The 25,688-nt window shown below is 44.2% G+C and overlaps 1 protein-coding gene across 1 annotated transcript; it reads right to left on the bottom strand.

Moving 5' to 3' along the window:
* Window positions 1-1,830: 1,830 nt before the first annotated feature.
* On the bottom strand, window positions 1,831-24,698 carry LOC137374151 (TSC22 domain family protein 1-like). The gene is made up of 2 exons (XM_068039931.1): window positions 22,028-24,698; window positions 1,831-1,897 (listed from the first exon to the last, which is right to left on the bottom strand). The coding sequence occupies exons 1-2, from the start codon at window positions 24,676-24,678 to the stop codon at window positions 1,831-1,833; spliced, it is 2,718 nt and encodes a 905-aa protein (XP_067896032.1). The 5' UTR covers window positions 24,679-24,698.
* Between the last annotated feature and the right edge of the window lie 990 nt (window positions 24,699-25,688).

The raw sequence follows: 25,688 nt of genomic DNA, 5'->3' as shown, positions 1-25,688 counted from the left end.
AGCATCATGTCTTGGACGTTCACCTTATTACAACACTCACTCAGGTAAGTGCGTTTGCATTTTTATGTCCCTTGAGCCTAATGAATAACCTAAGGGATGTTACTAAAAGACAAAGTTAGGCCGCAGGCAAAAACTAAGCCAGTCTAACGCCCCAACATTATGTATATTTTAAAAAAAGTCCTTGAGGCAAGGAGGCAAAGCTAATCTGAGTTTTACGTTTATGCCCTTGAACAACTCCATATCTCAACTAGGTGATCCATTAAAACCTACACACATCAGCTCCAAAGCTTCACATACCACTTCTCCTGCAAACAAATCTCACTCCCTGATGGAATAAGCTGTCAGTCAATGATTCTAAGTCCAAAGGCAGGGTTAATTGCCACTTATTGCAGTACTTGGCCACGAGCTGGGACTGGAGCAGCGCGTGGGTTTGTTCTTTTTTTTGGGGCGGCACAGTGGCGCAGTGGTTAGCACCGCAGCCTCACAGCTCCAGGGACCTGGGTTCGATTCTGGGTACTGCCTGTGCAAGTTTGCAAGTTCTCCGTGACAGCATGGGTTTTCGCCGGGTGCTCCGGTTTCCTCCCAAAGACTTGCAGATGATAGGTAAATTGGCTGTTGTAAATTGCCTCTAGTGTAGGTAGGTGGTAGGGAATATGGGATTACTGTAGGGTTAGTATAAATGGGTGGTTGTTGGTCGGCACAGACTCGGTGGGCTGAAGGGCCTGTTTCAGTGCTGTATCTCTAAATAAATAAATAAATGTGGTAGACTACAGGAAATCTGCAATTTGTCAATTGAAATCCCACTACAACAGTCTTTCACTGCTCCCAGCCACTGCCAGGATTAAACCAGAGAGACATTAGTCATCTGTTGCTGCTGCCTATTATGGAATTGTAGAATAATGCAGCACAGGAGACCATTCAACCTATCGTGCCTGTGCCAGCTCTCTGAAAGAGCTATCAAATTTGTCCCACACCCATGCTCTTTCCCCACAGCCCTGTAATTTCTTTCCCCCTCTAGTACAATTTCTTTTTAAAAATTCAATCCAGAGCACAGCAAATCACTGCATTAGAAAAAAATTCCTTGCTTTGTCTCTGGCTCTTTTGTCAATCACTTCGAATCTGGGTCTTCAGGTTACCAATGCTTCTGCCACTGGAAACAATTTCTCCTTATTTACTCTATCAAAACCCTTCATGATTTTGAACATCTATCTAACACCTCTTAACCGTCTCTGCTCTAAGTAAAACCCTAGCTTCTCCATATAACTGAACTCCCACATTCCTGGTAGCATCCCTGTAAATCTCTTTTGCACTCTAAGGCCTTGACATCCTTACTACAGTTTGTTGCCCAAAATTGAACACCATACAATACTCAAGCTGAGGCCTAATCAATGTTTTATAAAGGTTCTTGCTTTTGTACTCTATGCCTCTATTTGCAAAGTCAAGGATCTCGTATGCTTTTTTTCTTTAAACAGCTTTAACTTGTCCTGCTGCCTTCAAAGATTTTTGTACATAGATCCCAAGGTGTGTCTGGTCCTACACCCCATTCATAATTGTATCATTTAGTTTATATTGCCTCTTCATTCTTCCTACCAAAATATATCTCTTCATACTTCTGTGCATTAAATCTCATTTGTCCCCTGTCTGCCCATTTTACAAGTCTATGACCCCTTGAAGTTCGTTAACCTCATTATTTATTTCATCTCCAAGTTTCAGGTAATCTGCAAACTTCGAAATTATGCACTGTATAGCCAAGTTCAGGTCATTAACATGCATCAAAAAGAGCAGCGGTTCCAATACCGACCCCTGGGGAACACCACTGTACACTTACCTTCAGTCTGAAAAGTAACCGTTCAGCACTGCTCCAACGCAAAAGCAAGATACTGTGGATGCTGGAAATCTGAAACAGAAAATGCTTGAAAAGGTCACTGACCTGAAACCTTAAGTCTGCTTTTCTCTCCACAGATGCTGTCAGACTTGAATATTTCCAGCATTTTCTGTTTTTAGTTCACCACGACTCTCTGCTTTCTCATCATCCAATTAATAAAGGAGATAATTCCATATTAGGGATGTGAAGTTTCAAATCTTGATTTCTGTTTAGTGCATAGAGCTTTAAAATTCTGAAGAAACTACATTTTTCCCTACACAATAAACGCCTCCAATCTCAACTTTGCTTCTCCTTAACACCTAGTAGTTGCAGCTGCAAAATAGTATTTTATAACCTTGCTGGCCTAGGCAAACAAAACCGGAAAAACAAGCTTCCATCACTACTGAAACATCGGTCATTGTTATCTCATTCAGAGCAACTATATTAGGAAAGTGGAAACGTTTTTGACAGTGCAGCATATTAGTTGTCTATCGCACTTTGCAAGATGGAGACACACTGAAGTTTTTTTTTATTCATTCATGGGATGTGAGTCACTGGCAAGGCCAGCATTTTTTGCCTATCCCTAATCGCCCTCGAGAAGGTGGTGGTGAGTTGCCTTCCTGAATTGTTACAGTCCATGTGGTGTAGGCTCACCCAGTGCTGTTAAGGAGTTCCAGGATTTTGATCCAACGACAGTGAGGGAACGGTGATATAAGACAGGATGGCATGCGATTTGGCGGGGAACTTTCAGGCTGTGGTGTTCCCACGCTTCTGCTGCCCTAGTTCTTCGAGGTGGTAGAGGTCACGGGTTTGGAAGGTGATGTCGAAGGAGCCTTGGTTAGTTGCTGCAGCGCATCTTGTAGATGGTACACATTGCTGCCACTGTGAGCCAGTGGTGGAAGGAGTGAATGTTGAAAGTGGTGGATAGGGGTGGCGATTAAGGGGCAGCTTTGTCCTGGATGGTGTCAAGCTTCGAATATCATTGGAGCTGCACTCATCCAGGCAAGAGGAGAGTATTCCATCACATTCATGACTTGTACCTTGTACATGGCGGACAGGCTTTGGGGAGTCAGGAAGTGAGTTACTCACCGCAGAATTCCTAGCCACTGACCTGCTCTTGTAGCCACAGTATTTATATGGCTGATCCAGTTACGTTTCTGGTCAATGGTCAACCCCAGCATATTGATAGTGGGGGAATTCAGCGAGGTTAATGCCATTGAATGTCAAAGGGATATGGTTAAATGATTTCTTGGAGATGGTCGCTGCCTGGCACTTATGTGGCACGATGTTACTTGCCACTCATCAGCCCAAGCCTGAATGTTATCCACGTCTTGCTGCATGTCTAGAGACTGTGAATGATACTGAACACTGTAATCATTAGCGAACATCCCCATTTTGGACCTTATGACAGCAGGATGGTCATTGATGAAACAACTGAAAATGATTGGGCTGCGGACACTGCACTCATGTCCTGGGGCCGAGATGATTGGCCTCCAACAACCACAACCATCTTCCTTTGCGATAGGTATGACTCCAACCAGTGGAGGGTTTCCCCAATTCCCAATGACTTCAATTTTGCTAGGGCTCTTTGATGCACATTCAGACAATTACTGCCTTGGTGTCAAGGGCAGTCACTCTCACCTCACCTCGATTTCAGCTCTTTCGTCCATGTTTGGACCAAGGCTGGAATGAGGTCTGGAGCCGAGCGCCCCTGGCGGAACCCAAACTGAGCCTCCGTGAGCAGGTTACTGCTAAGTAAATGTCGCTTGACAGCGCTGTCAATGACACCTTCCATCACTTTGCTGATAATTGAAAGTAGACTAATGGGCAGTAATTGGCCAGATTGGATTAGTCATGCTTTTTGTGGATAGGGCATACCTAGGCAATTTTCCACATTCTCAGGTAGATGCCAGTGTTGTTGCTGTACTGGAACATCTTGGCTAGCGACACAGCTAGTTCTTGAACACAAGTCTCCAGCACTACAGCCGCGATGTTGTCAGGGCGCATGCCCTTTTCGGTATCCAGTGCCTTCAGCCGTTTTGTGATATCACATGGAGTGAACCGAATAGGCTGAAGACTAGCATCTGTGATGCTGGGGACCTCAGGAGGAGGCCGAGATGCATCATCCACGCGACACTTCTGGCTGAAGATGGTTGCAAATGTTTCAGCCTTGTCTATTGCACCAATGTGCTGGGCTCCATCATTGAGGATGGGGATGTTTTTGGAGCCACCGCCAATTAGTTGTTCAATTATCCACGCATCACCATTCACAACTGGATGTGGCAGGACTGCAGAGCTTTGATCTGATCCACTGGTTGTGGTATCACTTTGCTCTATCGCATGCCGCTTCTGCTGTTTAGCATTCATGTGGTCCTGTGTTGTAGCTTCATCAGGATGGCACCTCATTTTTAAGTATGTCTGGTGCTAATCCTGGCATGCTCTCCTGCATTCCTCATTGAACTGGTGTAGATCTCCTGGCTTGATGGTAATGGTAGAGTGAGGGATATACAGGGTCATGAGGTTACAGATTGTGGTTGAATACAATGCTACTGCTGATAGCTCAAAAATGGGCAACCATAAAGTGCTGTGGGCTATCAGATCTATTCTGAATCTATCCCATTTAGGACAATGGTAGTACCACACAACACGATGGTGGGTATCCTCAGTGTGAAGATGGGACTTCGTCTCTACAAGGACTATGCAGGGTCATTCCTACCAATACAGTCATGGGCAGATGCATCTGCAACAGATAAATTGGTGAGGACGAGGTAAAGTAGGTTTTCCCTCACCACCAATCGCAGGCCCAGTCTGGCAACTATGTCCTTCAGGACTCAGCCACCTCAGTTTGTAGTGGTGCTACTGAGCCACTCTTGGTGATGGACATTGAAGTTCCCCACCCAGAGTATATTGTGCCCTTACTACCCTTCGTGCTTCTTCCAAGTGGTGTTCAACATGGAGAAGCACTGATTCATCACCTGACGGAGGGCAGTAGGTGGTAATCAGCAGGAGGTTTCCTTGTCAGTGTCTGACCTGATGCCATGACTTCATGGGGTCCAAAGTAAATGTTGAGGGCTCCCAGGGCCACTCCCTCCTGACTGTACACCACTGTGTCCCCAAGTTTGCTGGGACTGTTCTGCCAGTGGGACAGGACATACCCAGGGATGGTGGAGGAGGAGTCTGGGACATTAGCTGGAAGGTATGATTTGGTGAGTATGACTATATCAGGCTGATAGAAATGTAAATATGACAGAGAAAGTGAGGAAGGTGCATTTCATCACATCCTCAGAATATCCAAACCATTAAACTACTTCTGAAGTATAGTCAGACTTGTTTTGCAGGCAAAAGTGGTAGCCAGTTTGCACACGGCAAGGACCCACAAATAGCGATGAGATGAATAGCAATTAATGTATTTTGCTGGTGTTGGTTGAGGGGATGAATGCTGCCCAGGCCACTAGGAAAAAATCCATTCTCTTCTTCCAATAATTTCCATGGGATCCTTTACATCCACCTTAGTATGCAGAGAAGGCCTTGGTTTGATTTGCCATTCAAAAGATGGCACCTCAGTCAATGCAACACTCCCTTGGCACTGCAATTAAGTATCAACCTAGATTATGTGCTTAAGTCCTGGAGACGGGTTTGAACCAAAACGCAAGTGCTACCATGCCAAACCAACACAGAAGAGGTAAAATATCAAGCTATCATGAATCACTTAAAACTTTCACTGGGAAGCGTGCAAAAATAGTAATGAGCATCAATCTCCTTCCCACCCTCTCTGATAAGTGGGTGGCATGGGTAACAGACTCTCACTATATTTAAGAAAAGGATCACAGCTGGAAAGGTAGTACTTGTTGCACAGAATTAAACTACAAATGTGTGCAAAGCTCAAAGTCTGCTCCAGCAGAGTTGAGAGGTTGCAGAAATAATTCAAATATACTATACAATGGGAATATCTACCGTAAATAATTTTTTGTGACTTTTTTAATGAAATAGCCACCAAGTTCAGCTTGTGCCTTGTGTCCACTCTCAAGCCAGAAGTGTTAAAAGTCTGCTTTCCTTTACACTTTGGTAAAAAGATTTCCCACTTTATACAGATTATAGTTTGAGCAAAAGCTGTACTGCATTCGCCTTCTTGGTCAACATCAGAGGTCACAAAGTCAGATGAACAAACAGCTGACCTGTTCAGTGGTGCTCAACACTCCTACTTAAAAATAAGTATTGCAAATAAAGTGCCTTTCAAAATGACCATTACAATTTACATGTACAGAAGGGAATTTTATTTTGTTACTCATTACTCATTTTATAGCAATCACATGGTCTCCTGTTATACCCAGGCATGCAAAGGACTGAGCACAAAACGCAGCATTAAGACCTCATTACTTTTAAATATCTGTTTTGTGCACAAATTTAATTCAATCTTTAAAGATTTGAAGCAGCAGTTTCCAACTTTTTTTTTAAAAAGAGATACAGCACTGAAACAGGCCCTTCGGCCCACCGAGTCTGTACCGACCATCAACCACCCATTTATACTAATCCTACACAAATTCCATATTCCTACCACATCCCCACCTGTCACGATATTTCCCTACCACCTACCTATACTAGGGGCAATTTATAATGGCCAATTAACCTATCAACCAGCAAGTCTTTGGCATGTGGGAGGAAACCGGAGCACCCGGAGGAAACCCACGCAGACACAGGGAGAACTTGCAAACTCCACACAGGCAGCTCTCCAGTGATGACCTAAAGTAGCTTTGTTTTATTTGGAGGGCAGTAAAGAGCAGAAAGTGCCAACTCAACTGACTAAGGTACAAAATTTTGGCCACAGAAAACTAGAAGGAGATATGGCATAGTCTGTACAATTGTATCACTTCCCTCATTCTGTGTCTGGTGGGATACATAAAATATACTGGTGAGTGCTTTAAGCATACAAACTCTAAGACCTATTCAAAGAGGAGCAGAGAACTGTTCTCAGTGTCCTGGCCAACATTTATTCCTCAACCAACAGGTAGCACAAATGTTGATGGTCATTTATTTGATTAGCATCTGGGGGAGATTGCTTTATGTAAATTAGCTGCTAAATTTCCTACATTATAACAGTGACTACACTTCAAAACTACTTTGTTGGCTATAAAATGCTTTGGGACATTCTGAAAGGCACTTTATAAAGGCAAGTCAGTCTTTTTTTCATCACAAAGTTGCCCCACTGAGCAACTTAGCAATACAGACCACGCAGGTCCCAGGTTCAATCTACAGTCTGTGCTGAGTTAGTTCTTCTCAGACCAAATGGTGGTACTGGTGCTTCCTAGGTAAGGGAGAGGAGAAAACTCAATCCTGCTCACCATCTAGCAACGCATGTGCTGGAAGTATGCATTTAGGCATCTAGTTGAGAACAGAAGTTAGTTTGGCTGCAACACCAATATGTATCATTAAGGTTCATACATCAATAATGGCCACAGGTGGGACAGCAGAGGCAGATCAGCACCCGGGAAGCTATACCCAAATAAGACCAAAGCTTTCAAAAGAGCAAAAGGTGAAAATGTAAAACTGTCCAAGAGAACTGTAGGGGAAAAAAAAGGAAAATCTTTAAAATGAGCCAAGTTTTGGGCAGAATTGTTTGCCAAAGCTAAACCCCTTTAGCTCTTATCTATAGACAAAAGAGTCAATTATTACATTGGGTTACTCAAATAACTTCTTTAAATTTAAACTAAGATGTCTGGCTGTACTTAGTTTTCCCTACAGGTTACTTCTAAAATTAGGGACAAACCGTAAATGGCTTTAGCATACTGAGTTCTGATGCAACACATATTGCCACTTCCCTTGTTTGGCACAGGCAGGAATTAATAATTTCTTTGGATTGTTGGGCAGCAACAAACACACTTTTAACTATTTACTAAGTTCCTGGGAGAGGTGGGGGGTTGCTGGAAAAGTGGTACTGAAGATGAAGCTATTGAGGTACCTCAACTACTTTTTGGCACTACATTTTGTGAAGAGAGTTGTGTTCATTAAACTATTTTACTTGCCTTTGTCAAAATAGCCTTGCCATTTTAGCTGAATTTTCCTGCTTACCCACATCACTTTATTTTGATCCAAGAATGAACCTTCTCGCTTACCGTTCATTTCACTAGATTTTGTGACCCTCCCCTCAGATAAAGAAAAAAAGAATGTTCAGATGGTCTGTTTATTGCAACTCATTTGAAGTAGAATTAGGTGCCACAGTGCCAAACTTTGTGATCAGTTTAAACACATCATTCAGCATCAAAAATAAGGAAATAAAAGCAACATGTTCACTTATGTATGCTTACCTACAACAGACAAAAATAAAACCACAGATGAGGTTTCTAAAACACCAAAAGGTGGTTACAAGCTTAGCCCAAAGGGAAGCTATTTTTAAACTTAGAACTCAAACATGCTACAGGCCATTGCACATGCACCATCTTTACAACAGAAACACTAGCTCTAAAAAAAAAAATGATGTCTGAAAAATATGGAAACCTCTTCTCTTTACTGTCAGGTGCCCCACTGCAATATTGCAGGTTGAATTCAATTAATGTGAACAGGAAAATCTTGATCCTCAGTAAGTACACAGTACTAAGCAGGCACAACTATGCCAATAAATCTACTCAATCAATGCACACTCCTGAAAATACAATGCATGAGCAAAAAGTGCAATGCCTCAACCAAAATGCAACTTTACTGAATTCTTTGAACGAACTGTAGATGAGGCTAATGCAGTAGATGCAATATATTTTGATTTTCAAAAGGCCTTCGATAAAGTACTGCATAATATTCATGACTAGTCAGAACATGAGGAATCAGGGGACAAGTAGAAAATTTTTTTTTAATTTAGAGATACAGCACTGAAACAGGCCCTTCGGCCCACCGAGTCTGTGCCGACCAAGAACCACCCATTTATACTAACCCTACAGTAATCCCATACTCCCTACCACCTACCTACACTAGGGGCAATTTAAAATGGCCAATTTAACCATCACCTGCAAGTCTTTGGCGGTGGGAGGAAACCGGAGCACCCGGCGAAAACCCACGCGGTCACAGGGAGAACTTGCAAACTCCACACAGGCAGTACCCAGAATTGAACCCGGGTTACTGGAGCTGTGAGGCTGCGGTGCTAACCACTGCGCCACTGTGCCGCCCAATTAATAGCAAGCTGGTTACAAAACAGAAAACAGTGGGTCGGGGTTAAAGGCAGTTACTCAGACTGGAAAAAGGTATGTGGTGTTCAACAAGGATTGGTGCTAGGACTGCTGCTGTTCACAATTTATTTCAACAAACTGGACTCAGGAACAGAAAGTACAATTTCAAAATTTGCATATGACACCAAATCGGGGTGCAATTATAACAGGAAGATTTTTTTGATTTAGAGATACAGCACTGAAACAGGCCCTTCGGCCCACCGAGTCTGTGCCGACCATCAACCACCCATTTATACTAATCCCATATTCCTACCACATCCTCACCTATCCCTATATTCCCCTACCTATACTAGGGGCAATTTATAATGGCTAATTTACCCATCAACCTGCAAGTCTTTTGGCTGTGGGAGGAAACCGGAGCACCCGGAGGAAACCCACGCAGACACGGAGAACTTGCAAACTCCACACAGGCAGTACCCAGAATTGAACCCGGGTCGCTGGAGCTGTGAGGCTGCAGTGCTAACCACTGCGCGTTAATAAACTTGCAAAATGAGCGTGTAATTAGCAACTGAACTTCAATTTAGGCAAGTCTGAGGAGGTGCATTTTGGTAAGAAGAATAAGGAGACCACATACAACTTGGAAAGTAAGTGTTGAAATACAGTCGAGGAGCAGAGGGATCTAGGGGTACAGATATACAAATTATAACCAGTAGCAACACAGGTTAATAAGGCCATAAAAATTGCAAAGCTCTAGGGTTGGCATCTAGGAGGTATAAACTTGAAAAGCAGAGGAGTCATGTTAAACTGTATAGAACCTTGATTAGGCCACACATGGAGCACTGTGAACAGTTCTGGTCTCCAGCCTGAAGATGATGCAGTAAAAATTTACTAGACTTATACTAGAACTGAGGGGTTATACCTGTGAGGCAAGATTGAACAGATTGGAGGATCTTTCTCTGGAAGAGACCAAGTGATTGCCTGATAGAGGTCTTTAAGATTATGAAAGGGCTTGATAGAAATGCTTTCTCTACACCCACCCTACTTGTGGGAGAGACCAGAATTAGAGACCATAAATATGTAATAGTCACTACTAAATCCAGTAGGGAATTCAGGAGAATCTTCCTTACCCACAGTGCCAAGAATTGAAACTTGCTACCAAAAGGAATATTTAAGACAACTAGCATAAGTGTATTTAAGGGGAATTAGATGGGAGAAAGGAAGATTATGTTGAATGAGCTCGATGAAGGGCAGGCGAAGGCTCGGGTGGAGCATAAACACCGACATGGACCTGTTGAGCCAAATGGCTTCTATGTGCTAAAAGTACTATGTAATAAGGCACTGTCAAATTATTTCCATAGGAAAAAGTGAAGTTTCACACAGTTTTCAACAGTTAGCCAGTCACATGCCACTGATCCCCATTTTAACTGTGCAAAATGCCTCACCTTTCATTTCACTGCCACCTTCAACTACAGAAACATTTAGGTGTAGGCAGAAGACTATCAAATGTTGAAAGCACTATTAGTCCTCCAACATCAGACAGATGCAATTAAAAGGAGAGCAACAGTCAGAGCACGAGTTTCACTTGCACCAGAAGCAAGATAAAAGTATTGCTATGACGGAAAAGATTTATTTCTGTTAAATCCCTCAAATAGTATGTCTAGGCACTATTATACTACCGCAATGGGAAAGAGGTAACTATTTTGTCTCTCTTTGAAATTCATACTCAATATATTCAGAGAGAGGAATGTACCTATATTATAGCATGCAGCTGACCGAATACAATCAATGTAAAAGCAAAAGGCACCTTGAGAAATTCAAGGATTATAATTATAGCCATAGAGCCAACAGGTTATTGCTGCTCTGTAGTAAAATCCAGTGGTCTTTCAACAAAAGGCAGTTTCTGGGAGGCAGTATACAAAATACACCTCACAAGCAGCTGCTTTACCACATTAAAAACAGGCCTTAGTTTGCAGTATGCTTACATTTAACCATCACTAGCCTACCACTAAATAAACTACTTTTTATTTAGCAGCCCAATTAGGGTCAAACTTGGGACAGGTCATTGCTGAGTTTTTTGGCAAATTAAAATATTACCATATTCTGTTTTAAAAGGCTACATCCAGAGTCAAACTCAGATGGTAAGTACACACACACACAGTAGAAGTTTGCAAGTGTTGAAAGTTCAGCGAGCAGCCTCAAACATGAAGAATGGCTACTTGGGAGTTAAGGTGGGCACATGGCAACATCTGCATCAGAAGACGACAGAAAAATGAAGTCGGGTGTGGGGGTGGGTGGTGGAGTAAGGAAAGGAGAGTTCAGGGTTAAGAGTGTATCACAGAATTTTTTTTTTTAAACAGTGCAGGAGGAGGCCATTCTGCCCATCATGTCTGCATTGGCTCTCTGAAAGAGCAACTCCTTCAGTTCCATTCCCCTGCCTTCACCCCGTAACCCTGCACATTCTTCCTTTTCATAGAACTGTCTAATTCTTCTTTGAATGTTTCAATTGAACCTGCCTCCACCACATTCTCAGGCAGCGCATTCCAGACCTTAACAACTCACTGCGTGAAAAAGCTTTTCCTCATGTCACTTTTGCTCCTCTTACCAAATACTTGAAATCTGTGCCCTCTAGTTTCAATCCTTTCACGAGTGGGAACAGTGTCTCTCTATCTACTCTGTCCAGACCACTCATGATTTTGAATACCTCTATCAAATCATCTCTCAGCCTTCTCTTCTCCAAGGAAAACAGTCCCAACTTCTCCAATCTATCATCATCACTGAAATTCTTCATGTCTGGAACCATTCTTGTGAATCTCTTCTGTACTCTCTCCAATGCCCTCATGTCCTTCCTCAAGTGCTGTGTCCAGAATTGGGCGCAATACTCCAACTGAGGATAAACTAGTGTCTTATACAAGTTCAAAGTAACTTTCTTGCTCTTGTACTCTATGTCCCTATTAATAAAGCCCAGGATATTGTATACTTTATTAACTGCTCTCTCAACCTGTCCTGGCACCTTCAATGACTTATGCACATATACACCTAGATCCCTCTGCTCCTACACCCCTTTTAGAATTATAACTTTGAAACTGTACCCTGTACACCCAGGCCTAGGTCATTAATATATAACAGATAAAGCAAGGTTCCCAACACTGATCCCTGGGGAACTCCACCAGAAACCTTCCTCCAGCCCGATAAACATCCATTAACCACTACTCTTTGTTTCCTATCACTCAGCCAATTTCGAATCCATGTTGCTACCGTCCCTTTTATTCCATGAGCTACAAGTTTGCGCACAGGTCTGATGTGTGGCACTGCTTCAAATACCTTTTGAAAGTCCATGCACACCACATCAACATCATTGCCCTCATCAACCCTCTGTTGCCTCCTCAAAAAACTTCAGCAAGTTAGTTAAACATGATTTTTCCTTAAGAAAAGTAGTGTAATTAGTGTTTAAGTGACTATTCAGCTCCTGAAGCAAACTTCACACTAAAGTGGTTAGGATAGCAGATGTAAACCTCTGCAACACGAAATGACAATTCTGATACTGACACTTGACAATTTCAGAGATAAAAGTTGACCAACAACCTGCTGTAATCAACAACCTTGAGTGGTAGCAGCAGTACAAGTGGCCTCAGCACCCCTAATTGAAGGTATCAACCTGGGTTCTTACTCCTCACATACATCGAACCTGGCCACAAACTACACAAGTGGGAATCAAATATTGGGTCCACAATCAACCCAGACTCAGCTTGTCTGTTCATGTCCACTCAGACTTGACTATTCCACACTTTCCTGACCAGCAGCCTACCCACTACCCCCGAAAAAACTTTAGCTCCTCCAAAACGCTGCTGCCTGCATCTTAATCCGCTCAAAATCCCACTCAACCATCTGTGCTTGCTGACTTACTCCCCGTCCTCCAAATTAAATTTTTCACACGAGTATTCAACTCCTTTCACAACCTCACCCCATCTCTGTAACCTCCTTCAGCCCATAAGTCCATGTTCCTCCAACTCTGGCCTTTTGCGCATTCCCAACCTCCTTCAACCCACGACTGCCAGCTGTGCCTTCAACTAAGACCTAAGCTCTGGAATTCCTTCCCTAAAGCTCTCTCATTTACAATCTCTCACCCCCATCCCCTTAAACCCTATTTCTTTGATCAAGCTTTTATTCACTCCCAAGTGCCATCTTCTTTGGGTCATTGTCATTTTTTGCATGATTACACTTCTCTGCAGCACCTGAAGACACCTACCTAAGTTAAAAGTGCAAGTGGTTTTTTTTTTTAAAGAGATACAGCACTGAAACAGGCCCTTCGGCCCACCGAGTCTGTGCCGACCATCAAACACCCATTTATACTAATCCTATACTAATTCCATATTCCTACCACATCCCCACCAGTCCCTATATTCCCCTACCACCTACCTATCTTAGGGGCAATTGCTAATGGCCAATTAACCTATCAACCTGCAAGTCTTTTGGCATGTGGGAGGAAACCGGAGCACCCGGAGGAAACCCACGCAGACACAGGGAGAACTTGCAAACTCCACACAGGCAGTACCCAGAATTGAACCCGGGTCGCTGGAGCTGTAAGGCTGCGGTGCTAACCACTGCGCCGCCCTGTGGTTGTTGTTGGCCCACCTCACCCACTGGATTTGCAATGTTTCCTTAACATGCAAGTACGTTCCCTGCTTAGAAGTAAAATCACAGAAAGTTACAACATGGAAAGGAGGCCATTTGGCCTACCATGTCCACATCAGCCAACAAGTAGCCACCCAGCCTAATCCCTCTTTCCAGTTCTTGGTCTGTAACCTTGCAGGTTACCGCACATCCAAGTACTTTTTAAATGTTATGAGGGTTTCTGCCTCCAACACCCTTTCAGGCAGTGAGCTTCAGATTCCCCACCACCCTCTGGTTGAAAGAATTTCCCCTCAAATCCCTTCTAAATCTCCTACCTCTTATCCTAAATTTATGCCCCCTGGTTAGGCCCCTTAACCAAGGGGAATAGGGAATATGCTGAACCTTTATAAAGCTCTGGTTGGGCCGCAACTAGAGTATTGTGTTCAGTCCTGGGCATAAAATTTTAAGAAGGATGAGAGAGTCCTCAAGAGGGTGCAGAGGAGATTTACTAGAATAGTTCCCAGGATGAGGGATTTTAACTATAAGGTTAGATTGGGGAAGCTGGGGTCATTCTCCTTGGAGCAGAGAAGATTCAGGGCAGATTTGATAGAGGTGTACAAAATGATGGCAGATTTAGATAAGGTAGACAAAGAGAAGTGGTCCCTATTAGCTGATGGTACAAGGACTAGGGGACACAGATTGAAGGTTTTGGGCAAGAGATTAGGAGGAAAATGAGGAAGAATTTTTTTGACAGCAAATGGTAATGACCTGGAACACTCTGCCTACGAGGGCGGTGGAAGCGGAGATGAAGGATTTCAAAAGGAAACTGGATAGGCACTTGAGGGAAATAAACCTGCAGGGCTATGGGGATCGAGCAGGGGAACGAGACTGATTGGATTGCTCTAGAATGCCAGCATGCACTCAACAGGCCGAATTTCCTCCTTCTGCGCCGTTATGACTAACCACTCTCTGACTCTATCTAGACCCCTTATAGTTTTATACACTTCAATTAGTTTTTAGTTTTAGTTTTAGAGAAACAGCACTGAAACAGGCCCTTCGGCCCACCGAGTCTGTGCCGACCATCAACCACCCATTTATACTAATGCTACACTAATCCCATATTCCTACCACATCCCCACCTGTCCCTATATTTCCCTACCACCTACCTACACTAGGGGCAATTGCTAATGGCCAATTTACCTATCAACCTGCAAGTCTTTGGCATGTGGGAGGAAACCGGAGCACCCGGAGGAAACCCACGCAAACACAGGGAGAACTTGCAAACTCCACACAGAATTGAACCCGGGTCACTGGAGCTGTGAGGCTGCGGTGCTAACCACTGCGCCACTGAGGGTCTCCCCTCAGCCTCCTCTGTTCCAAAGAAAACAACTCTAGTCTATCCAATCTTTCTAAAATTCTCCAGTTCAGGCAACATCCGCATAAATCTCCTTTGCACCTTCTCTAGTGCAATCACATCTTACGTATAGTGCAGTGACCAGAACAATACTCCAGCTGTGTCTTAACTATTGTTTTATACAGTTCCAGCATAACCTTACAACTCTTTATATTCTACACCTCAGCTAATAAAAGCAAGTATCCCGTATGCCTTTGTGACCGCCTTATCTACCTGTCCAGCCTTCAGGGATCTGTGGACATGCACTCCAAGGTCCCTCTGTTCCTCTACGCTTCTCAGTATCCTACCATTTATTGTGCATGCCCTTACCTTGTTAGCTTTCCTCAAATGCATTACCTCAGACTTCTCCAGATTGAACTGCATTTGCCACAGTTCTGCCCACCTGACTAGTCCATTGTTATCTTCCTGCAGTTTCCAGTTTTCTTCATTAAAAACCACATGGCCAACTTTTGTATTGTCTGCAAACTTCTTAATCACATCCCCTAAATTCAAGTCAAAATCATTGATACTTACTGCAAAAAGCAAAGTACCTAGTACTGAGCCCTGCGGAACCCCACTGGAAATAGCCTTCCAGTCACAAAAACACCTATCGGCCATTACCGTTTGCTTCTCGCCTCTGAGCTAATTTTGGATCCAACTTGCCATTTTGCCTTGGATCCCATGGGCTTTTACTTTCGTGACCAGTCTGTACCCCCAAAATGTTTTTCTCAAGTTATTTACATGATTATGAATGACAGATCTCTCCACTTACACCCTATAGATTTGTAGCACATGAAGGCGTCAGTATAGAACTGCAAGAAGCTTATTGCCACTCTAAGCCTCCAGTGACTAGAACTTTTGAATGTGCTCCAGGTCTGGCTGACTCTGATCGATATGTCCATGTTCATCATTCAAGTGCCCAAAACATTCCTCTGCCATGCCAGAACCATCAAAGATGCAAGACTAACTCATCCTAGTCAAGTTTTATTTAATGTCTCTTGCCTCACCACTTATATTTCACTAACATGGTAAAAATCCATCACCCAGGGCAATGTGCTTCCACAGAAGCAAGGTAGAAGCTGCAACTCCCACAACATTCCTCAGAGAATGTGTCAAAGGGCTTTGACACAACCCCTCAATAGTCAAGTGAAAATTCAACTCTTGGACTAAAACGTAAATCAGTTGAGAAGGCATAGGGCTCTGGAAACAAACTAAATATGAAATACTCTATAACCAATGGTTATAGAAGACTGATATTACAGGAACGTAATTGTCAACATGGTTAAACACTGTACAGAATAAAATAACCGTAACATAATGTAAACTGTGAGGGATGAACGATAATCTGATCTCAGTTTTTCATGTGATTATCTTTGAGACCAGAAAGAAATCAGTTTTGCTCCTTCTTTTAAGTTTTAACTTGCACACCCATCTGCTTCAGATCAGAGCAGAGAATGTCCACAACAGTACTGAAATCACACAAGCTGTTGGAAGGTATAGGTTTGATGGGTCAAATGCCTTTTTTTGTTCCACATTCATGCTCCAGTATCTAATAGATAAACACAAGCAATCTGGATATTTCTAACAGAAATTCTCCTCTAACCTTTCAATAGGCTAAAAGACCTTTTCTTCACCAAAACATTGCTTCCACTCACCACCCCTCCCCAGTGAAACAGCAGTGAAACAACCCTAATCAGTCACAAATGGCATCTGATGTGATTGTGACAGCAGTGTATTTTCCCTTAATATTCTCTGTGCAGCCTTTGACAGTCGCTGCATCGCCTTTCCTCCATTATCCACCTCAATAGGACTGGTTCCGCTCTTACTTAGCAACCTATGGTCAGTATTCTCTTCCTGTCCCACATTGTTATCTCTGGAGTTTCCCCATGTATTTATCCTTAGCATCCTCCTCTTCCTTTACTGTTATGGTTTTGAATCTTTGGAATTCTCTACCCCAGAGGGCTGTAGTTACTCATTGAGTATGTTTAAAGCAGAGATGAACAGATTTCTAAATATCAATGACATAAAGGGATATGGGGATAGTGTGGGAAAAAGGCACTGAAGTGAATGATCAGCCATGATTGTACTGAATGGCAAAGCAGGCTCAATGGACTAGATGGCCTACTCCTGCTCCTATGTTCTTCATTTTCATGCTGTCCCTTGGTGACATCATCCAAATACACAGGTTCAGCTTTCACTTGTACCCTCTCAAACCCTTTACTGGCCTGTGTTGGACTGTTTAACATCCAATCTTGGATGAGTTGCAATCTCCTCCAGGTAAACACCAGGCAGATCAAAGCAACCATCTTCAGCCCCCACTCCATAGCATACCCTTGCCATAGATTCCATCTCCCACTCCAGACACTGAATCAGACTCACTGACAGTTTGCAACTTCGGTGCCTTATTTGACCCCAAGCTGTGTTTCCAGTCCCATGTCCTCACTATCACAAAGACTGCCCACTTTCAGCTCAGTGTACCATCACCCACCTCAGCCCAAAGGCTGCAGAAACCATCAGTGCCTTTGTCATCCCCAGACTTGGCTATTCCAATGCTTTCCTCCATGCTTTGTATATTTCAGCCCATCCAAAACTCTGCTGTGGGTTTCCTAACCCACACCATGTCCATCCACCCATTACTCTTGGCCTTGTTGACCTATTTTGGCTCCCTGTCCTCCAACTTAAAATTCGCAACTGTATTTAAAACCCGGCTTGGCCTCACTCTTATCAAGTTAGCTCTTTCTAACTTCCTCAGAACTCTGTTCATCTGACTCTAGCCTTGAGAGATCTTTCAACACCCCTCTGCCTCACTCTTGTCAACACCCTCCTTAAATTCCTCTTTTTCGACCTAACCCTTTCCAAAGTGATCAATCTCCACATTTCCAGCTTACCTCAAATTGCAGTCCAAAGCATTGCCATCCCAATCCCATCACAGTCCTCTAAATCGCTGAGCTGAACTGCTAGTCCCTATTTCATAGTCACAAACAGTATTCATTAATCTTTGTGGGCCAAGAAACCCACGTCTTGGGTGACATGAAGCAAGGGAGACAGTGAAAAGTAAAGAAAGAGGAAAGGTGTTTGAAGTGACACAAATACATGCAGAGGAGGGGGAATCTGGGTGGAGGCAATGCATGCAAAAAAAATGGAGACTTCAGCATTAAACAGATACAGAGACAAGATACAGTGAGAGTCACATGAAGATAGGGAGACAGAAAGTGGAAGATAGAGAGAAAAAGAATCAGACATTTGTTCATGAACACCAGGCAAGACAGAGTATTTAAGAAAATCACATTGTAAAAGATTCTGTTCAAGCCAAATAGCAAATTTGCAAGGGATGTCTTTACAGGTCAAAATTTATGCAAAAAAAGTTCTGCAGTATGTCATATTAGACTTATCATTCACACCTTCCCATGCAATTGCAGGAGGTGTAATACCTGCCCTTTTTATCTCCTCTCTCCTCACCATCCAAGGCCCCAAACACTCCTTTCTAGGTGAAGCAGCGATTTACTTGTACTTACTTCAATTTCGTATACTGTATTCGCTGCTCACAATGCAGTCGCCTCAACATTAGGAAGACCAAACGTAGATTGGGTGACCACTTTGCGGAACACGTCCGCTCAGTCCAAAAGCATGACCCCAAGCTTCCGGGTGCTTGCCATTTCAACGTACACCCCTGCTCTTATGCCCACATTTCTGTCCTTGGCCTGCTGCTGTGTTCCACTGAACATTAAAGCAAGCTCAAAGAGCAGCACCTGATCTTTCGATGAGGCACTCTACAGCCTTGCAGACACATTGAGTTCAACAATCGTGTAGTTTTTGGACAGAGCTGTTCATTACTCCGCCATGAACACCCTCTCTGGACTAATGCTTTGTCTTTCACCAAAAGCATTAACACTCTCTTTGCTTTTGTCCCATGACATCTTTATTATTTAATCTCTCCTACCCTCTGCCCAATCACACACCTTCCCTTTTGTTCTCTTCCCCACCAACCACCGCTTACAACCAAATTCTTTTCTAACCTTTGCCAGTTCTGATGAAAGACCAGAAACTTTAGCTCTGCTTCTCTCTCCACAGATGCTGCCTTACCTGCTGAGTATTTCCAGCACTTTGTTTTAATTTCATTCTTTGCTGTTTTATTTTCAGACATGCTACCTAAAAATACAAAACTCAATTTCATGTGTCTAGATATTTGCCTTTGCAAAACATCACATTTTCTAGCTTCATTTACGAACTGCCCTGATGGTCTTATTAGGTTCCAATGTTTCATTAATAATTTAATTTAATCTCTCAACACCTCTCACTGCAGCATCCCATCACTGCTTAACTGTTAAAAATGTTATAAAATGTTCTACCAACGTAATTTTCACTTGCACTAGCTGCAAAGTCACAGGCATCTCAACTTTACAATCTGTCAGGAGCCAATAGCAAGAAAAACACAATGTTCATTTTTTGGGCCGTTACCAGTAACACCAATGGTTTCCTTCAGGAGGTTCTGAATTAAATGCAGCCTCCATTTTATTTTAAGCAGCATCTTTAAATTCCTAAGACAATAGCAAATATTTAGACACATTAAGATTTCGCTTGAACAATTCTAAGATAACAAAAAAACTTCTCTCTTTCCAAGGCCATCCAAAGGAAACAAGTTACTCTCAAAAAAAAGGATTGATCATTTGAAATACAGTATCATTCCAAGCCACCCTATACTAAGCTTAAGTAGAAAATGCCACAGTAAATTCACATGCATTCATTCTGATGTTACAATATGCAGCATATTGTAACACTTGTGCCTATATTGGACCTTTAAGCCTAGGAGAAAACAGATAAAAATTAGTAAAAATGGGGAGTCATGGATGGAGCAAGGGAAGCAAGAAGCTTATCATGTTAATCACTTAGATTTGACAAGCAGTCACAGGCTCACCATAAATAGCTCCCAGCATATCACTGTTGAACTGCTATAAACTTTTACAATGTAACACAGCAGAGGATTTAATTTTCTTTTGCAGAGACCCCAGTATCACCCATTTCCATTTTTGGGTGAAGCAATAAACCTCGATCATTATATACCTTACATCTGAAAACTTTACATCATACAAACTCCCTGATTTCAGGCTTTCCCCCCTCTGCTGGGCAATGTTTTATGCTGGAGTAGAGTTTTGCAGGCTCTGGCAGCCTTTCAGTAGACTTTCACCGCTCAAATGAATCTAAGAAACTGGAGGAGTGGGGGCAGTGGGAATAGACATCATAACCTTGTTGTCTCCTGCATCTATTACACACACATGCCAGCAGGGAGGACTGAACAGAAATGGGAGACAGGACCCCGAATCATTCTCCTGTTCTCTCCAACCATTGTCAACTATGCCTTAACCACTGCACAGTTAAGATCCATCAACTCAAGGTTCACGAGAGAACAATTCATCCGGGCTCAGTACCATACCCCACTGTTCATATACCCAAGGGATGGGGATTTACAACTATCTTTACATCCTGAAAGTCAATCTGCAGTCTTTCTTTTGCATCAGAACCGCAAGTTTTCCCACAAACAAAATGCACACATATATAACGTACTTATTTTCTAAAGCAAAAAACCCATTTTAAATGGTAAAACGTGTCTATATATGCAAATAGATGCACAGTCCATGTCCCATATCAAGCTTGCTTTGACATTAAATACAGGTCTTTGGCAGGGCGGGCGGGCAGGAAATTACAGTAAACATTGCAATGTTTTACCCTTTTAATTCAGATCCATACATTGACTGTTTTACATATTTAGATCAAAATATGTACTTTCAGTAACTTAAACATGTAAAATGGAACAGATACTGGTAATTCAAAAAACCAAGGAAAAGATTGCATTCATATTCTAGGAGCTTTGAGTTCACACTATCTCTGACAGTCATCTTTTTATCTGAATCCATCAACCATCTGTTAAGCATTTGTATAAACTTTGGCACAAGGCACCAGCTCCATGCCAATCACCAATGAAAGGGAGGCAGAACCAAGTCCCCTGTTCAGAGTGCTATAGCATTACACTATTCCATAGCAATGTAGGGCAGACAAGCCAAACAACTGGCTGATTCAGTGTGCAGCAATCGGCTCATATTCTACATGGGTCAAATGTCAGATTCTAAACTATTTTGACGAGTACTTTGTCTGCAAGGCAATGCTTTCCTTTTTAATCAACTTTATAAAAAAGTTCTTCACAAATTGGCAACTAAAAATACATAAAAATCAGTGTGCCCTTCCATGGTAATGCTCCATGTAATTCAAATCAATACGACAGCAATAAGCACTGGGTATCATCCAGTGGCACAGCTGCAAAGGCCAGCACCTCTCACTGAACAAGATGAAATTATTTCTTTAAAAGCTTAATTATTCCAAAACAGGAATAATTCAACTGAGTAATCTCGCCACACATCCTGCAATTTTTCAGCTAACTTTCTCCCTTTTCTTATCCCGCACCATCAACTACAATGGGGCTGAGCATCTGACAAACACCGATAGTTACAACATAAGATCTGTACGATGAAGTACAAGTCTTTCTTCTGGTTATTTAAATTCTTACTGATGTAATTTTAAAATGTCCATGTTTTGACTACTTTGTAGAAAATTTTATAGTCTTATTCTTCCTTTTGCAAGTTACAGACTGTTATAGTCTTAATTGCAGTATTTTGGAGGTTACTTTTATCTAGTGACGGTTAATTTATGAATTTTTAAAAAAAGTTGTGTCTACAGAAGACCGAGAGAAGCCATTTTGACTTGAGAATGTCCAATACATAGTTAAATATCTCTGAAGAAAATTTTAAAATAAAAACAAATACTGCTGGAATCAATGTAAAAACATATCACTGTCTGGAACATGTAAACAGCAGTCACAGTTCAAAGTAAAGCTGCAAAATGCAACAAATGCTAAACCACAAAAGTTTCCTGAAGAAAAAGTATTTTATATGCAAACATGGAACTTACATTTACTTAAGAACACGCAAGATAGGCTTTGCCAAAACCTACTCTTACCTGTCATCTTCACCATCCACAGGTTGCATGGACAGTGGCAAGGTCTTTAAAGGAAGTAGCGATGCAGAAGCAGGTAGGTTGGCACTGCTGGCAATTTCCTGGACCAGAGCAGAAGCTGCACTCAGTACACTTTCTCCAATAGCTGCCTGTTGGACATTCAGTGCTGGCTGGTCTGCAGGTCGATGTGAATCTTCCACTGCATTCAACAGGGACTGGATGGGAGCTGAGTACTGGGCAGAGCCTGGCACCATTTTCTGTGGTCCTCCTTGTGCCACAGGGAGGCTTGCCTTTGTTGGTATGGAAGACTGGCTGGCATTCTGGATCAAACTGCCATTTTGCACAGAGGTCTGCGTAGTGGTTTGTTGTGGAACAGTGTTTGCAGGTGCAGTAGGTATACTGGTAGATACATTAGATCCAACACTGGGCAGGTTGGCATTAACAGATTGTGTAGAACTTATTCCAGTTATCTGATTATTCACACTTTGAATAATACACTCGACTCCTTGACCTTGTGATTGTGATGACAACTGTTGTTTTGGTGGCGCCACAGTTACTTGCTGCATAAGCCCTGATGCGCTGGCCTGCTGCTGTATCATTCCACTCTGCAAAGGCTGTCCTACTTGCTGTACGGGGGCAGGTTGAGGAGCACTTGGCTGCAAGCCAATTGGTGTTGACTGGTTAATAGGTGGTGAACAAGCCTGCTGTAACAAAGGGATTGTGTTCCCTTGTTGACCAGTTACCAACTGCCCATTGGCAGCACCAGTAGGTGGCATCATTGCCAAAACATGTCCCACAGGCTGACTTGGTGCCTGTCCAGATTGTACTTGTGCTAATACAGATTGTGCTTGGCCTTGAACAATTTGCGGTTGGCCTGATGGTGCTACTGATCTGACCCCACCACTGCTCTGCTGCATAGTTTGTGCAGAGGGCTGCATTTGAGGGTGCTGTACATATTCTGTAATGACAGCACTTGTATTTGATGACATAATATGCTGTGTTGTCATCTGTGAAGCTGGCTGTTGCTGAGGATACGATAGTTGCTGTGGCTGGGACACAGCTGACACAGTCTGCGAAGGTGGTTGCTGCTGAGAATATGGTAACTGCTGTTGGATTGGGGCTTGTTGAACATTTGTTACATTACTGATACTTGTACGACCAGAGAGGGGAGCACTTGGCTTCTGCTGTGAATGCATAACATCTTGTGAATGCAGTTGTACCTGTGTAAGCTGTGGCTGAGAAGCACTTTGTGGCAGAGGACCACCACTGCTAAAATCCAACTGCTGATTACACAGTGCTTGAAAGGACTGCTGCTGAGGTGCAGAAACCAACCCTGGCTCCCCATTACCAGCATTTTCAATATAATAACCTACTGCACTCAAAGTACTGCTTACCGAACTTCCTCCACTTGTACTCTCCCGTTCCAGATTTGCATCAGCAACAGATTGCTTTACACTTTCCACCGTTCTGTTCACAGAGGTGACTTCAGTGAGAACAGTGACATTTTCCTTGTCATAAAATTCAGTGCAAACCCAACGACCCTTCTTGTAAGGTTCAGTACTGGAATCCAGTTTCACAACTCTAAACCTGGAACTGCCAGCTGCAGGCTGCTGGCTTACTGCAGGCACTTGGCTTCCTGCTGCACTCGTAGAAATTGCAGTATTAGAAGAAGCCCCAATAACAGTGGTAGTACTACCAACAGCGTTAGCATTGGTGCCAGTTGTCCCACCAACGTTGGTATTTACATTACTACTAACACCACTCACTGCACTTACAGTTCTGGCATTACCAAGGGTACTGATGTTGGAAGTCAGTGGCGCAGGTGTACCAACTGAGCTGCTCACTAATCCAGACATGGGTGCACTGATGCCATTCTTTTCAGTACCAGCAGCAACATTTATAGAAGGGATTATTCCTCCTCCTGAAGGTGCAGTAGCAGCGCTGACTATCCCAGGCCCCACCACCATGGCAGGGTGGTGGTGGTGGTGATGATGATGCGGGTGATGGTGTGGATGGAGGCCGTGGATGCTCCCATTAAACAAAGTTGGCTGGTGCTGAGGCAGGCGAGGCTGATTGGGAGACAGGGCGCTGGGGGTCTCCGCGTCCCCGACGTTGTTCAGAGTCTCCTCGGAAGAGCTCCGCTCTGGCTCGTAGTCGGTGGCCCTGGAGACATCCAGGATCTCGGAAGACGAGAGATCCTCGGTGTGAGACTCGTCCAGATCGTCGTAGCTCTCGGTGTCCTCGGCGATGCTGTTGTTGGAACCGGCGTTGTTTTGTGCCGGCGTCACGCTGGTGATTTGAAAGCCACTCTTCTTCTTCATCTGCGCTCCGGCCATAGAGCCGGGGGTTGGAGAAGGGACAGTAGGAGGATGCAGGCTAAGACTCTGCGGAGGATGCGGCCCGGCGGGGGTGGCCGGAGCCGGCACCGAGCTGGGGTTGGTGAGCGGGCCAGGAGCCGACACAACGGCGGGCGAGCGCATGGTAGCCGGTGGGACGTCGTCCGGGTGCGGGCGGCCGGTGGGGGCCCCCATCAGGCTACTGAGCGAGGCCGAGGAGGAGGCGGAGGCGGCCGCACCGGCCGGGTTGCTGCTCCGCCGGGGGTAGAGCGGGTGCGCCATCTTCCTGTCCGCCGCGCTTTCCGACTGGTGCATCATCGCATTTAAAATTAAAAAGACCCCCCCCCCCCTCCACTCCCTCCCCCACCCCTGGTTCCACTCCCAAACAGACCCGACCCGACTGCGGCAAATCAGCCAACTTCAAGCGGGGGCCAAGGGGGAATGTGAGCTGAGCCGAGTTGAACCGAGCCACCCGGCCGGCCGGTGTCTGCTCTGAACCCACCCGCTGTCTCCCTTTCCCTCTCTAACACTGGCTGGCTAAGCGCTGCCCTCCTTTCAAATGAGACACCGCCTCCTCGCCCTCTCCCTCTCCTCCCGCCGCCTCATTTCAAGAACCGCTGCCGACACTTCAGCTGCTCGCCTTTCGCTTCACTCCAGAGAACGGGGCCAAGGCCCCAAGCGCAGGCCGGACTCCACAGACAGCCGAACAGTTTGGCTTCCCACCCCGCCCTCCTCCTTCCTTTAAACACAAACTGAGCGCCGGCAGCACCGCAGGCCCAGGTCCCCGAGGCTGAGGGAGCCGCTCCGCCGGCCGTTTCACCGCATCATTCAAAATTAATATCTATCTGATATAGAGTTGGGGGGAGGGGAATTGCCGGCGTTCTCCGGTCAGGGCCGGGATGTACGGAAAGGCGGGCGCCGGTTGCTAGGGGAGCTGGAGTGGCTGATTCGGCTCCTGCCTGGTGTTTCTGACCGGGCTACTCTTCTCCCTCAGTCGCTGTCACTGGAAAACTGAGTCCAGCAAGATGGCGACCGCGCACGCGCGCCACCGTTCCCCGCCCCCACAGACATAAAGCCGTCTGGAAACAAGGCAGCAATCCCGAGGAGTGACGGAAATTGCCGAGTCTAACACCAACATCCCCTCCACGAGGAGTGACGGAAATTGCCGAGTCTAACACCAACATCCCCTCCACGAAGAGTGACGGAAGTGGCCGAGTCTAACGTTGGGCGGGGCCCCCGGGAGGAGGGAAGCGATCTTATTAAATAAAAACAGAAAGTGCTGGAAATACTCAGCAGGTCTGGCAGCATTTGTGGAGAGCGAAGCAAAG

The sequence above is a fragment of the Heterodontus francisci genome, chromosome 10 (assembly GCF_036365525.1).
Source record: "Heterodontus francisci isolate sHetFra1 chromosome 10, sHetFra1.hap1, whole genome shotgun sequence".
NCBI classification, from domain to species: Eukaryota; Metazoa; Chordata; class Chondrichthyes; order Heterodontiformes; family Heterodontidae; genus Heterodontus; species Heterodontus francisci.
The sequence above is the reverse complement of the archived record's forward strand: the minus strand, read 5'-3'. Positions and strand labels throughout refer to the sequence as shown.